This window comes from Rhinolophus sinicus, linkage group LG06 (assembly GCF_036562045.2).
Source record: "Rhinolophus sinicus isolate RSC01 linkage group LG06, ASM3656204v1, whole genome shotgun sequence".
Classification (NCBI taxonomy): Eukaryota; Metazoa; Chordata; class Mammalia; order Chiroptera; family Rhinolophidae; genus Rhinolophus; species Rhinolophus sinicus.
This window is the reverse complement of record NC_133756.1, coordinates 117,753,946-117,770,232: the sequence shown is the minus strand read 5'-3', so window position 1 is coordinate 117,770,232 and position 16,287 is coordinate 117,753,946. Positions and strand designations below refer to the sequence as shown.

General features: G+C 38.7%; 1 protein-coding gene across 1 annotated transcript in view; it reads left to right on the top strand.

The window, feature by feature from the left end:
- UVRAG (UV radiation resistance associated) overlaps nucleotides 1-16,287 on the top strand; it is a 275,347-nt gene that overhangs the window by 245,074 nt on the left and 13,986 nt on the right. The window contains exon 14 of the mRNA XM_019726447.2: nucleotides 7,153-7,244. Coding sequence (XP_019582006.2) covers nucleotides 7,153-7,244 — 92 coding nt within the window. The remainder of the gene's footprint in view (nucleotides 1-7,152; nucleotides 7,245-16,287) is intronic.

The window sequence follows — 16,287 nt, the reverse complement described above, 5'->3', positions numbered from 1 at the left end:
AAGCAATATTTTATTTGCCTGCATTTCTTGGCATCTGCTTTCCCCAATCAGAAGTGAGAGCAGAAAAACTGTTTAAGGAAGTGCGGTATTGATAGTAGTTGGCGAGAGCAGGTTTTGATGGAATGTGCAGTAAGATTTCTTAAAGAAAGGAGTACTTCAGTCTTTTAACCTATCCTTACAGTTATTTCTGTCTGGAGTCGTTTTACTTGTTCACTCTCTTTCTTAAAACCGTGTAGCCAATTCTTAACCGCTGACAGGAAGATAAAGTCCGAACTCTTGAGCTTAGTGCCCTAGGCCCTCGCCAGTTTTAATGAATACCCTCTAAAAGTCAGGCCTTATGAGTTTCCATTCTCTATAAAAAATCTAATTGAACTCCTAAAACAATCTTATGAGACAAATATTGTTGGCCCTATTTTATAGACAAGGCACAGACTGGTTAGATAGCTTGCTCAAGGTCACACACATCATGCGGTGAGAACAGACTGTGAGTCCAGGCCTGTCATTCCAACTATTCACACTAAATATTTGTTGAATGAATGACTAGGGTGTGTAGGAGCTTAGCACATGTAATTCTTTCTCTCCCTTTCCTTATCCTTGTCCTTTTCTCCTTGACCTCATTCCTTCTTTTCCTTCCTATTTTTACTAATACCAGGGAGTTAACTTGTTAAAGAATTAGTTTATACAAATGTGGATTTGTTCCTCTCCCGAAGTATTTACATTTTAATAGTGGGTCAGCTCTACCTGACATAAGACTGAATCCTTTCTGTTTTTATACACTTCCCCTGAGGTGTCCAGAGAGGTAACTTCCGTAGGATCTTCCATCAAACCAGCCCCTCCAGTGACTATGTAAAGATTTGACCCGCTTAGCCCAGTTTGACTTCTGACACCCTCAGAAGTGGGCAAAACCAGAAATGGGGCCAAACGGGCTAATGGTCCTTCCTTACTCACAATGTGAATGTGCTCTACCGTAACGATACTTTTCGGTCAAAATCCTTAGCTGTGTGTTTCAAACCTGTAATTTTTAGAGCATTTAAAGTGGAGTCAGAGAACTTCAAAAGGCTCTTAGAGATGATCCAGTCCAGGGGAGTTTAAACTGCAAGATGGAAATGCCTGCATGGACTCTGACTCTACCACCACGTCGTACAATTAGAGCAGTTTCCTGTTTCTGTATTTGGGGTTTCTACATAATATTTCATTTGAACAAAGGATTCCAAGGCTACCAAAAAAAAGTATTAAAATTATTTGAGTAGCCCAGGCAGAAAAGGGACTTGCTCCTAGCCATACAACAGAGCTAGGTCTATCACTCAGATCTGCTGATCACCCACACCATGTTATCAATCTTTCCATTTCACTATGTAATTATTTTAAAGATATTACATTTATTTATTTATTCATGTATTTATTTATGTATTTATTTATTTATTTATTGCCTGCCTCTCTGGAGTGTTTGCAGTCGGAAGCTTAGTAAATTAGAAAAAAACATAGCATTTAAAAATGTGAACAATGTACTTAAGATTTTTTCCCCTTTGATTTGAACTCTTTTTTTATTATTATTCTTTTCTGGTTCTCATTCTAATTAGTTAAGTGATAAGCCATTAATGAGCATTAATTTTATGCCCCAGCCTAGTGGTAGATGCCATGATAATGATAGTATAGACAGAGTATATGTGTATTCTAATGACAATAGATATAGTTTATTGAATACTTACTATGTACCAGATACTGTTTTGGGTACTCTATATACTTTATCTTATTTAAATGGCAGAAAACATCTCCATTTACAAGTAAAGAAACTGAAACTCAGAGAAGTGAAATGACTTACCCAAAGTCAAACAACTAGTGAGGACAGCACTGCTATTCAAACCAAAATCTTCTGCATCAAAGCTCATTCTAATATGTCATGTTGCCGCTCAGTTCCCTCCCATACTACATTAATTTAACTTATTAATAAATATGTATCAAGTACCTATTCATTTACTTAAGGTTTTCAAAGGCAGCAAATAGTAAAGTGGTGTAGAAAGAGATTTGGGAAGAGGAGTGAAATGCCCCTTTATCCTGGAGTAATCGAGAGCCCTACCTACAGGAAATGAAACTTTAAGAATGGATAGAATCTGACCAGATGTAGGATGCCTAGAGAGACTTGGAGACAGGAAAGAGAGCTCTCGACCAGAGTATTGAGTACTATGTAAAAGGTTGTAAGGAAGGTTGATGGCCAATGTTGAATAGCTGTTTTATATGTAGGGAACTGTATAATAAATTGAATATAGTCATTCATGTCCACTTCCTAATGACATGTTTCTAATAAAGATAAAATAAAAATTGTAAACTCACAAGCATGAAAAGAACAGAAGAAACACGAGCAGGTGATAGAATTGACAAAATGTTAGAAAATCACAAGCAAATAAATGAGTGATAAACTAAGTTGGCAGAATAGAGAAAAGTGAAACCTAAAGTCTTCAAGAAGCAATGTAATTCAAGCCGTAGAACTCCAGAAGGGCTTAGGATTTAGAGGTATCAAGTACCTCATAGAGTATGGGGTAAAGAATAGGTCTAAAAATAGGAGGATTCGTTGAAAGCCTATAGAAAGAAAAGTAAGACTCCCAGTCATTTCCCCCACCTTGCATAGCCAAGCAACTAACTACCTCTGCACACACCACAGTGGGATATGGTAGGTTACTTTCTGAAAAAATTCAACCCAAGAAGCTCTGAACTCTGAACTGCCTCGTATACTGGGGCAAGCAGTAAGATACCTTACTGAAAGCAAGGGGGTTCAGTGAAAGTCAAACACACCAACACTGAATTCCCCAACTGCTTTTTAACTACTTAACTCCCAAAATGGGATCCAGATTATATACTCCTACGTTGAAGACTGGAGGACTTCCTCTGGAAAAAATAGTCCCTACAATGAGAGCTACTGGGACTGACATGTCCTCCACAGAAAGAGCTATGTTTCATGCACTCATTCTAAGGTGAAATCCCCCAGTACATAGACTACTGGTCAGCTTTTTAAAGTCTCATTTGTGAAGATGAACTGACAACCAAAGATTACTAGACATTAAACAAAAGCTATATACATATACATATATATATATAAATAATGGGAAAAAAAGAAACCCAAAAGAAACAGAAAATGAAGACAAAATAATATAATAATAATAATATAAGAACATAACATATGTTCTTATGGACAAATACTGTATTTTCTGAACATAATATAAGAATGAGGGCTAAGAGTGTTCATATAGAAAGAACTCCTTAAGTACACAACACAATGAATGAAAAAGAATCCAAAAAGGCTTATCACTGTGAAATTTCAGAAAACTAAGGTTAAAGAATAAAATTCTAAAAGCTTCCAAGGAGAACAGTTAGCTCACAAAGGATCAGGAATCAGAATGTTATTGGGTTTCTCAATTGCCATATGCAAAGTGAAATGACAGTGAAACAACACTTTAGAAATTAAGAAGGAAAAATATTGTCAGCCTTGAATTCTATACCCAGGTAAACTATCATTCAAGTGTGAGGATGGAATAAAGGTATTTATAAATATTCAAGGAATAAAAAAAAGATACCTCCTATGCTCCCCTTTCCCAAAAAGCTATTATAGCTTATGCTTCACCAAGATGAGGCAGTAAATCAAGAAAGAAGTCATGAGATCTAGGAAACAACAGCTTCAATACAGAAACGAGGTAAACAAAATGTGTAGGGTGATGATGAAGGAAAGTTCTAGGAAGATAACAATGGAGCAAGCCAGGCAGTTCAGATTGGAGCAGAGAGAGGGATGCTTTAGGAAATGATCTCCAAGGGGGAAAAGGACTTGATGTGGTGTATTTATTTAATCAGATTGAGAAAGACTTTAAGGTTTTGGTCTAGTTTGGGGAAGATCTAGTGATAGGTACATAGGTGCTCAACAAGTAGTACTATCAACAAGATAGGTATTCAGCAAGTGGGGGGAAATGGCAATTAGCACTTCAAGAAAAACAAACAAAAATTGAAGACCTGAGTGCTTTCTGCGGCATTATATTGGCCACAATGAATGCCTCTAGGGGTCCATGTTGGATAAAGCAGTTTAGGCTTTGCTTGTAGTCAAAATGGCATGCAGTGAAGAAGAGAAACACTTGCACCCATCCATTCTTTTTATTTCTAGGGACACCTTTCCCAGGAGCCCAGAACACCTTTCCCAGGCTTTCTTTCACATGTTATTAGCCAGAGGAGAGTCATTGTTATTCCTAAAACAATCACTAGGCAGGAGAAGAGAGAAACCTCTCTGATTGGCTTAGGAATATTGAAATCCTCTCTTTCAGGGTGGGAAGGGGTCCAAGCTCACAGAACGATATGGTTACTGTAGAAGTGTGAATATACTTAACTTCTGTGAGCAAAGAAGGGGGAAGATTTGGATAGACAACCAAGAATGACAAACACAAATAGCATTGGGACAAACTTCTTAGAGAGAGGGGGCCATTCGTCTCTTACAAAGGAACAAAGAGCTGAAAAGGTCGCGTAGGAATAAGGGAGGAGGATTTCGGGGATTTCAACTTCTGCATGCATCTAGACTCAGCTTTAAGGAATAGTATATCACATGGCTCAGCAGTGGACAGTGTTTCTGTAGGTATAATAAGGTAAACACTAAATATTGATTTAACAAAAAAATGTGATTTTGAATATCTTGAGAGGATGGAGAAGTATATTTGGGAGGACACAGTTAAATCCTCATGTTCTTTAATAAAAAGTAGGTAATGTTTGAGTGGGGGTAAAATGTGTAAGAGAAGAGTGATACAGGAGAACTAACTTCTCATTTTTAATAGTAGGAACATGGTAGATGATGTCTAAAAACTGGGAGGGAAAGAATAAGAAATATTAATATAAGCATACTATTTAGAATTATGAAGGTAAAGAAGAAACAGCTAAAGAACTGTTGCTTTTTCATTATAAGACTTATAGTAGTTTAAACTTATTAAATAGTACATGTACTTTATTTTAAAAATTAAATAATATATATTAGGAGTAAATTTCTTTTTTAGTTCTGTATGTTGAAAATTAAAAGGGTGACATGGTAGAAAGAATTGGAGTTGTTACTAAGAGGTTCTAGCCTTGGTTTTGTCCCCTGTCGGCTCTGTGATCTGCGGCGGGACACTTGCTTTAATGAGTCTTAGTTTCTTCACTTATGAAAGGAAGGAGGTTGGAAAAGATGATCTCTTTAAGCTATAATATCCTAAGATTCTATGATAAAAAATATAATAGTAATATGCAGCAAATGAAGAGTTAAGACCTGGGTGGAGGCTTGAAATGCCCACATTTTCCTTGTTCGGTTGAAATCAGACTCGCAGACAAATTTTCATTGTGGTCTCTGAAAAGAATTCAACACCCACCTTCCATTGTGGAGCCCGGGGCAGGCAATTGGCTATGTACTGGCTCAGGGACACATAGCTTAGTGTTATTTCAGTATGGTTTTTTTGATATTTAATATTTTTCAATATGAATCACAGGTGAAATTTCCATGCCATGTGTAAACAATTTCACTTTTTTATTGAAACAATGAATTCAGGAATGTCATATTGGGATATCAGCCATTTTGCTTTTATCAATGTATGGAAAAAATGCTTTTATATTCATATACGAAATGATGTCATTTAAAATGGAGGAGATCTCATAATTCAAGGTCAGCAGATCTCAGGAGGTGATTTAGGTCACCAAGCTAGCTTTAGAAAAGGAAAAGAATATTTTCCCTTTGTCTTCTCAAGAGTTTTTACCAATTTTCCTCTCACTTTGGGATCGATGGTGGAGTAGCATGGTTGTGAAAAGGAGGCTCTGGGTAATAATATCTTTGCCATTGAAACATGTGGTTTTGGAGAATTTACTTCCCCTTTTCTGGGCTTCAGTTTCCCCAGCTGCAAAAGGAAAGGATTGGCTTAAATAGTATTCAAGATGCCTTTTAGCTTTAGCATTGTACGTGTCTACCTCCTTACTTTATGTGGGTATTCCAGAGACCGGATTAGGTTTTGGAGTTTTCCTTACAAAGCTCAGTGTAGTGAAAGTGAACTCTGTTAAGTGTCTCTCGATCACATTTAATAAAATCAGTTGAGCACTAGATAGAAACAAAGGACAATTTAATTTTTTTTGTTGGTAGTGGTTTTAGTTTTTAAGAGAGGAAAATATTGAAAAGTTTTAGTCACTTGTAAATTTAGGGGCTAGAAAAGTAAAGCTGTAACACTTAGGACCCTTCATATTTGTATACCAGTATACAGTTTACAAAGTACTTTCTTCCTATATATTATGTTTTTAAAAAATACATTTAAAAGATCCATTTCTACAGGGCTGTGTAATACACGTGCCGTTTGTTTGATGTTAGGAGTCTGAGCCTATGTATGAATGTGCACGGTACCTACCTCAGATCTCTGTTATCGTCAGCTAAGGAGGCAAGTGCTGTTCAGAGACAGAAGAAGCAAGGAAGAAACAGATGAAAATCATTTAGCAAGTTATCCAAGGAACATAGAAAGACACTTAATTTTAGAAAATCAGCCTCTAGTAGAAATAAGTAAAACTAAGAGCAGATCTAGCCCACAGGCCAGAATTTCCTCACACTAGCTCTACAGGTTCTGTGCTCTGGTTCCAGACAAAGAGGGAAGTTAGAGATATAAGAGAAATATAGAGCACAGCCTCTGTCAAAGGTGACTTGGTATTTATTTAATAAGAATTGACTGAGCCCTGGCACTAGGTCAGACACTGTTGGGAATCAGATAAATACAATGTGACCCTTAGCCTTGATTATACAAAGTGAAGGCTCAGTGAAAGAAGGGCTGAATGTGCTCCAAGTATGTAATAACCAGCCTTCAATATCTAAAATCAAGTGTTGGTTTTATGGTATATGTCACTTGAATTGATGTGAGGAAATCCTACAGGGGCCTTCAAATGTCCTGATGCCACAGTTAGTCGTTCTTAGTCTCCTCCAACTTTGGGGGGCACGGGAGCAGGAAATGAAGAGCCTAATTGTAAATACCATCCCAAAGGTGTGGTTGATGATACAGGGATTATACATTCCCATTTCCTCTTTTAGAGTTCAAAAAAAAAAAGAGAAATGTTTAGTGGATCATGTTTCTGAAGCGTTGCCTACTATCTACCAGAATTTCTTTTAATTCCGTTTTTCTACCTTTGCAGCTAAGGTATCAGCATGGACTTGGGACTCCAGACTTGAGGCAAACCCTTCCTAATCTGAAAAACTTCATGGAGCATGGACTACTGGTCAGGTGGTGAGTGCCTTTATTTCTGATGCTCAGAAACTATAATGTGGATAAATAATCCTGAGAAATCTTCCTGACTTCCACACTGCTCCATACCCGCCTTCTGTGTTTTCTTCTTTAATAAGATATCTGAAGAAAAGGAAAGGCAGCCATCATCCTTTTGTAGGTCTCAGCTCCAGGCTGGCTAAACAAGGTGAAACCCCCTTGAGAGGGGAAAAGATTCAAAGGGGTATTGTATGAACATTGGGAGGTTGGCTGGGCTGCGGTCCTGGAGTGCATTGCTGAGGCAGAGACTGAAGGGCAGCCAATGTGATTCATAAAAGGGAGACATGGAGCCTATGAGACTTTTCTAAAGAACAAGCAGAGGCCGTAACTATAGAATGAGCACCAGGATCAGTGGCTGGGAGAGTTAAAGGAAGAAAGCAGACAAGGAATAGGTCGGGTTGTCATGACCTCGTCGTGAGACCAGGAGGCACACACTAGAATGTGTCTTCTATTTGAGGTCAGTGCGTGTTGTACCATGAGGGCAAGCTGCTGCTTAAAAGTGCTTTGCCAAGATAGACATGACCCCTTTAAAAGGAGAAGGGGAGAGGGAAAGTCTGCTGCAAGGACATTGGATTGACTCACTTGACTTAAACAAATGGAAAGCGATTGGCGCCAGCCATGTAGTAATTTTTGAAGTTTGAATCCTTGGATGATGGGCAGTAACTTACAAAATCACGTGAATGGAAATCAGGCCTTTAGAAAGGTAGACAAGGGGAAGCAGCATGGTTTCTTCACTGTTTAATAAGAGCACTGGGTTTTGATCCCAGGTCTTTGTCTAACCTGCTGTGTGAAATTCAAGTCCTGCCTCTCTGAAACGTAATTTCCTCATCTGTAATCCCTTCCTTGCTCATCTCACCAGTTTGTTGTAAGAATGAAATGCGATGTTAGACGGAAAAACAATTTTGGGGAGGAAAGTACAAAATTAGTTTCGTTTTCTTCTGCGCCACAAGGATAGGTCCTGAGGATAATAAGAAAACAATACATATGATTGGCCTTTACTCTGACATTTTTTATTTTTGTCTCATATGATCTTCAAAATGCAAGTTCCAGATGTCTGATTTTAGATAGGATTCCTGTTAAGTAAATACACAAATGTTTAAAGAATTCTACTCAGCATATCAAAATAATTATAAAAGCTTGGTGCTGATATGGACCTGTATGCCCTAAGGATTGATGGATAGGAATTGAGTTTTAATAAAACTAAAATAATAATAATAATAATAATAATAATAGGAAGAGGAGAAGGAAGATAGCAGATTTCATATCATCACTGTGTAAAGTCTGAAGGGTAACAAGAAGTATGAGACTCAAGCCCTACCTTCAAGGAATCTGTGATCTAGTTGGAGACAGGTATATAATTCATGAAAGGTTTTATAACCGAAATGGTAAATAACCTAAAATAATTTTTTAAAGAGGCAACTCACAATAGTATCCGATTAATCACTAAATGAATCTTGCTCAGTATAGACAGCAAATTGTCCCAGTATCATTTATTGGAGAGTCTGCCCTTTGTCCACTGTTTAATAATGCCATCTCTTTCATATACCAAGTGCATTTAAATAGATGGATCTGTGTCCAGGCTCTCTGTTCTGCTTCACTGTTTTGCCAGTCCCTGGGCTAGTACCACATTTTTTATTATTCCAAGATGTAAATTCTTTAAGTCTCATTGAGGTTTGAGGATGCCCGATAAATAGCTTCTCTCTTCCCATAATAAGAAGTGCTTGCATAGATGTCACTCAAAATGAACTTACCCGCACAGTCACAATGTGAACGGGAGAACCCCAGGCTTTCCCACACAGAGGGGAGCCCTTAACTACCCTGCGGAGAGTGGTCACATGACTCCTGCAGGAACCCAGATGGGGCTAAGTCAAGAATACTCAGGTTTTCTTTTTCTCTCTACATTCACCAATCAGAAAAGGCCCTCCTCTTCTAAGAGCAAGTGAGTAAGGATGAAGAGAGGCCAGGAGTGTCACTCCTAAATCATGTTCCTTCACAGCAAGGGGAAGGGAGGATACCCCAACTTTCTTGATATCTAGTAGGACGAAGTACTCTCTTCTCGTGTGATCTCATCCATTCCCTTAGTTGTGAAAACCGTCTATACGTTTATGGCTCTCAAAGTTATATCTTCAGTCTAAACCTCTCCTACAAACTCTGTATAGTCAGACCTGCTTGGCATCTCCCCTTGGAATATCGTAGGCATCTCAGCCTCAACCCACCTAAAACGGGCCTACCAGTCTTCTTCCTCCCAGCAAGTGGCCTTGTCTCCCCCGTTGCTCAAACCAGGGGGTCATCTTTGATTCCCTTCTTTTTTTCACTGTTGCCAAATCCAATCTAATTCATCAGAAAACTTGATCATCTCAAACTACAAAATATATATCAAATCTGATCGCTTCCCACCATCTCTACTACCACCACCCAAGTCCAAGCCACCACCTTCTGTTATCCAGACACTGCTCTAGTCCAGTTTGTCTCCCTGATTTCACTCTTTTCCCACCTTTGTTCATTCTCCACAGTAGCCAGAATCATCTTGTAAAAATTTAGCTCTGTCTTAATCACCCCCTGTCTTTAGTGGCTAGAATAGACTCCAAGCTCTTTTGCATGGCTTACCTGGCCCCTGCCTCTGCCCGCTGCATCTGACACCGCTCAGCCCTACTCTTACGTACGGTCGCCATACTGGCCTCCTCTTGGTTACGTAAACAAGTTCTTTCCTGACGCAGCCTCATCGCACTCATTGTCCTGTCTAGAATGTGCTCTCCCTCTTCCTTCTCTCCCACCATGATCTTCACCCTGGCCCCTCATATAGAGGGAACTGTTTTAGAAAAAAACAGAGCAGCTACCTTGGCTAGAGTGCAAATTCATTTTAGAAACAGAAAGAATCTGGGTTTTCTGGTAGTTGTAGTTTATACAGTTCTGGAACCCTTTTCAAGGAAAAGAATACAAAACTGCAAACCCAAGATTAGGGGCAGGGAGTAAATATTTCAAATTAGAAACAAAATCACAGCAAATTACTGGAACTTTAGAGATTAAATCACTTTCTTCTGAGATCTCTTAGATGATTTACCCAAAATGCTTACCAAAAAATGATTCCTCATTGCAACCTGACTGCCCTTCCTCTCCTAGAACGCTATAATTTCTAGCAACTCCCATTTCTAAGGTACAGAGAAATTAAATGACTTTCCAAGAATGGTGGACCCATGAACCTCTAGCAATAAAACGAGAATCTAGGCCTCCTGGCACTGATGTAATAAACCCATTAAGCCACAAATGCACACACTTATGTAGTACCCCCCGTGCCAACTGTGCCAAGTGCATTAACACTGAGTAAATAGCATGGTACCCCTTTACAGTGCTCTTATGAAAAATGGGCGACTAAGGTAGATGTTGAAGTACCACAAAAATGAATGCTACACAATGATCCCAAGTAAAGATCGCTGCAGGAAGCCAGGCTGGAAGTTACAAATCTTAACAAAGCTGGAACAAGCACTTTTAGCCTCAGAGGAAATCTGAGAATTTCCGAGCAGCCATAGACTGAGGAGTTACCTCCCAAGCCTGTGCTCCTTAGGGCAAAGGGTAAAAAAACTTACGCTCCTGAGGGAGCCTCTTACATCTTTTGTAAAAGAAAACACTGCCATTTTCTGTATGGTTGTTACCATTCACAGAGTGGTCCCTGTGGAAGCAGATTGCTGTATGTTCTTTTGGTGTGGAGGGTTTCAAACTGGCTGAGGTCAGTGCAGCCACTGAATTCCTCTTTATCATGAGCTTCAAAGTTACGAGGCAGCTTGTTTGATTTTTTAAAGAAAAGACAATGCAATTTAATTCTTCTCCTTTGCCTTTTAATGAAGTGATTTTTTTTTCCCTTCACATTTTTGAATTCTTAGCTAATGTCAAAAACATCTACCTGATTAATCCTACAACTATCCCCTCTTCCCCTGAATGCAGTTACATGGGGAAGTGCTCAGTGCTTTACGCCAGCTCTTTCCAAAAGAAGTCCCCATTTTCTCATCCTAGGATTACTAACCCCGCTGGAACTGCCAAGCAACACAATTTTTAAAAGCCGAATTTCAGCCCAGAGGTTGTACTCTTGACTATTTTGGTTTAAAGCCACCAGCATGCCACTTAAACATCCCCCTTTTTTTTTTTCTTTTACTACTAACTACAAAGTGGTCCAAGATTCAAATTGACGAGCACATGCACAGCTGATGCTGGTGCTGAATTATGGTCAGAGAAGAATGTACACGCAAGCTGCTGCTCGATGGCTGCCAGTAAGATGATGAGCTTGGAACCGAGTTGAAGAGGTTATGTGCTGCGGTTGCTGTGAACTGGCTGTGTGATGTGGCTCTAGCATCCAGGTCCTGGGACAGGGCCTCGAGGATGTCCCTCTACTGCTCGTTCACCCCGTCTCAATTGAACCCCCAGACATAGCACATTCATTTCTGACCTCAGTTCTTTTCTCAGACAAGTTCCCACTCCCTAGAATAGCTTCCCTTGCCTCTGCCCTATCCAAATGTTGCTCTCACTTCAAGATCTGGCTCGTATCCTAGCTCATTCACTCACTCAGCAGGCACAGTGATAAATACAGAGAAATATGTATTCTCTCAGTGGCTTAGGTTTCTTCTCCCACCAAGTCTTACCCACTTGACCTTTGAGCAGCTTGAGGCTCAGGACTGTGTCTCGCTCATCCTGGGGTCCCATCCTGGCATTAGGTAAGGAGGTGCCTGGTAAGTGATGACCATGTAAGGGAATCCTGTTCTGTTCATAGAATATGTGCCTTGAACTTGCATTCAAGGAGCTAATAGTCTAATTGAAGTAATGCAATAGGAACAAACAATATATAATAGAAAGTATGAAATGCTGTAAGAAAGGTAGCTAAGTTATTTGGAACATTCAGAGCAAGTCATTTACTTCCTGGTGTGAGAGGTGTGAGAACTGGATAAGCCTTCCTGAAGGACATGGCATTTGAACGGACCTGGAGCACAAGAAGGATTTGCACATGTGAAGACGGGTGTATAGGACAGAGTAGGTTAAGGAAACAGTCGCCCAGTTGTAAGGAGCCTGTAAAAATTAAGGGTTTCAATACCAACTCTACCACTTACTGTCTCTGTGACCTCAGGCACAGAGCTTAGATTCATCAGCTTAGATTCATCTTTAAAATAAGATAATAGTGCCTACCTGATAGAGTTTCATCATAAAGATTAAATATGTAAATACCTAGCATACTGCCTGGCACATAGTGTTACTCAGTACATGGTAGCTATTATTATAAATATATAATGGACGAATGAATCATAGTTATCTGTTTGAAGAATTAAATCCATTCTTTGTTATAGATGTCTTATTTTTCCTTTAAAATCTACAGTCATCTCTTTACACATAGATATAGAATATGGTTCTTGGTCCCATTTTTTTAATAATGGCTCATGCCATTTAATGGTACAAAATATTCACCATCTCCCTCTCACTTTCCCCATGTCCTTTTAAGACCCTCCTGAAGCCTTAGAGATAAGTAAGTACCCCACAAATCTGTTTGCTTGCCTACCTACTTTCTTTGGATACCTCCCTACTTAGGTAACTCTCACTTGTAGTTAGAAGTTATGAATAATAAGTCTCTTATTATCAAAACTTTCCATGTTTTTATTTAAGCTCACAACAACCCTGTGAGGGAGACAGGGCAAGGACAATGATCATTATTTTACAGGTCAGAAAACTGAGACTTAGAAACGTGAAGTGACTTGCCAAGATCACTTGATAATAAGTGATGGAACTGGGACCAGAAACCAGATTACCTGAGTGCTGGCCCCATCTTCTTTTTACAATACCACGCTACCCCGTGTTAGTTCGTGATCATTCAACACCGACCACCTTCCACAGGGAAATCCACCAAAGTCAAGTCCAAAGTACTAGAAAAATACACTGCAAAATCAAGGAAGCTGTTCTGGTGGAAACATTCCTGGTTGCGTATCCTACCCCGTTTACCTCGGAGAGGTAGGAAACTAAGAGTCATAAACTTTGGGAAGAATTTTAAGAACTTTAAGACCAAAAGAAACAAAAATGCTTCTATGTTTCAACTCCATTTGTTAGGAAACAAGAAAACGAAAGGAAGCACATGGGTTGGCCTAAAACATATGTTTGCCCCTAGTGTTTGTCTCCCATAAATTTCATGTTCTTTTTTCCAAATAAGCCATGATGAGAGCAGGATTTCAAAGCCATCTGTCCTGCTTTATGCTTGGAATTTTTTTTATTCTAAGTTTAATTTTTTCCCAACTATGAAGCTTAAACGATCTAGCAGCTAGGCAGTGTGGTACTGCGGATGGAGCACTGGATTTGGGAATCTGAAAATGTAGGCTCCAACTTCAGCTCTGTCTTTTAATTTTCATAAATCATTTTGAGTATCCGTGTTTTTTTTTAAATGGAGTTACTAGCACCAGACCTATTTCCCAAGCATAGTTGTATGGAGCAAATGAGATAATGTCTGTCCAAGTGGTTTATAAACTAAAAAGGACTATACAAAGTATTGTTAAGTATTATTCATGCATTTAGCAATTCATTAAGTGTCTCCTCTGCAATAACACTATTTAAGGGACGAAAGAAGATTTGAAAGTGTAAGATTTGCCCTGCCTTTGCCTAGTTGACAGTTGTTTACTTTATAATCTAAATGAATAGATAAGACAAATTAAATATTTTGAAGGACATAACTTGCAAAAAGATTCCTATGTGTTGTTCACTCTTGCTATCACGTGGGACTTGGAGCTTGAGACCCAGCTTCAGAGGACAGTCTGTTACAATGATGGAGGTCAGCCTTGGACTGACTTATTTGATGTGTTAGGACCAAGTGTGCCATTTTTATAGAAACTGCATCGATCTCAGTGAGCTTAGTGAGGAGAGAACACTTGAGGAGAAGTATCCTTGGCTGTTCCACAGCTTGCTGGCATATAGCTCCAGATTCCTTCTGGCGTTTAATGATGTGACTTGGGGAGAAGCATAGTGGCTTTATGTAAGGTCATCTTGACTTCAGTGGTTCAATCTCTAGAGAGTGCTTCTGCTGACCTAGTCTTCCATTTCTTTTTATAAACAGAATCAAGCTCCACAGCTTTTTTAAATAAGTAAATAAGTAAGTAAGTAAGTACTTTGGCACATTTTAAGAAAAAATTTTTTTCGGTAAACTGAGAATGATGAAAACCTAGAGTAAGTGAGCCAATCCACAGAGGGTAACGATGTCATAGTTCTCTGCTTTTAAGCCAAACTATTCACCTTTGACAATGAGGCAGTATCCAGCATTCACATTTTTTAAGAGCCTCACTTTTTAAAAAGTAAATCTATCCTCTTTCCTTTTCTCCATCATGCTAATGCTGAATTCAGAGCTAATTTCTGGAAGGTGACCCCTGAGGGACTTAAAAACAGGTTGTGTCGCTGATGTTGGTTTTCAAATTGGGATCAAATGACGCTGTCTTTGAAGTCTCAAGAAAACTACTTAAGGTAGCTGTGTCAGATGGACTCGCCTTTCAAAGTACGTCTTGCATTGCTGGCATCCTTAATAGGAAAAGTGAAGCCTGGTCAAAAATAAATGAAAAAGAAAGTTTTATTGGTGTTATTTACTGTAAGATAGCTATTTTAGAAGGAACCTTGACAAGTCATCTCGTTGCCTCTAAACAGGAACACACAAGGCATATGGGTATCTGCAGTATTTTAAAAGACCTTGGGGGACCAGGCTTCTTCCATAACTCATTCCAGAGTTTAAACACCCTTGCTTCAGGAAATTCTTCCCTATATTTAACTTACAGGCCCCCTCCTGTGGTTAACACCCATTTCCGCTTTTTTCTGTCTCCAGTCAGGATGGAGAACAGCTGGCCAGCATCCTTTGTGTGCTAACACTGTGTCAGTGACAGAAAGTCTTGGGTATCCCTGAGCTGCTTTTCCCAACCTCCAGCAACCAAGGTTTTGTACCACTTTGAGACCTTTTTCACATTGTTTTTACTGTGTCTTATTTATCTCTATTCCATTCCTTTGGGTTCTAAAGTACTATACGCTCAATGAGTAATATTTGAAAGATGTAAAAATATGCAGAAGAGGGGGAAACCACAATCAAGGGACAAAAGCCCCTCTTAAGTTAGTTTTCTAAGTGTTACTTATATAGTTAATATCATGTCATCTATACCAGTGCGTCTAACAGAAATATCGTCTGAGCCACATATGTAAAAATAAATTTTCTGGCAGCCACATTGCAAAAAGGCAAAAAGAAATAGGTAAATCAATTTTAATAATTTAATTTTTATTTAATCCCAATAAAATTCAATAAAATAACTTGTCAACATGTAATCGATACTTTACAAGTTTTATAAATAAATGAAATACTTTCCATTTCTTTGTTCATACTGTGCTTTCTAAATCCAGTGTATATTTTATACTGACAGCACATCTCAAATCCATCTAGTCACATCGTAGGTACAGTAAGTGGCTGCAGTGTTGGACAGCACAGCTCTTTAAGTTGGATGTACCGCGTTTTTGTGTATCACATCTTAAGACTTTTACCAATGTCATTAAAATCTTTTTGGCGTCATTTTAATGGCTGCATAATAGTTCCTCATGTAGATTTACTATATTTTCATGTTACAAGTAACCCTGTATATAGTGTTCTTATTTTACTTTTTTTAAACATTAACTGAATGTTTCTCAACACATTACCAAAAGAACATAAATTATTCCTTTTGAGGTCAACTAATTACATCCATTTATTCATAAAACAAATATATTCACTTAGTAACTACTGTATGATCCATACTACATGAAATTATAAAGTGGAGAACAGTAAATTGCAAGAAATAGAAAAAGACCAGGTCCCTACCATGCAGTGTTTACAAGACTTAGCGCCAGAGATGGACTGCATACATATTGTATTTTATTCCTCTTAAAATATGCTTCCCTTCATTTCTCACTCTACGCCCCTACACACACACACACACACACACACACACACACACACACACAGCCTGGTTAATTCCCCATTATCCTT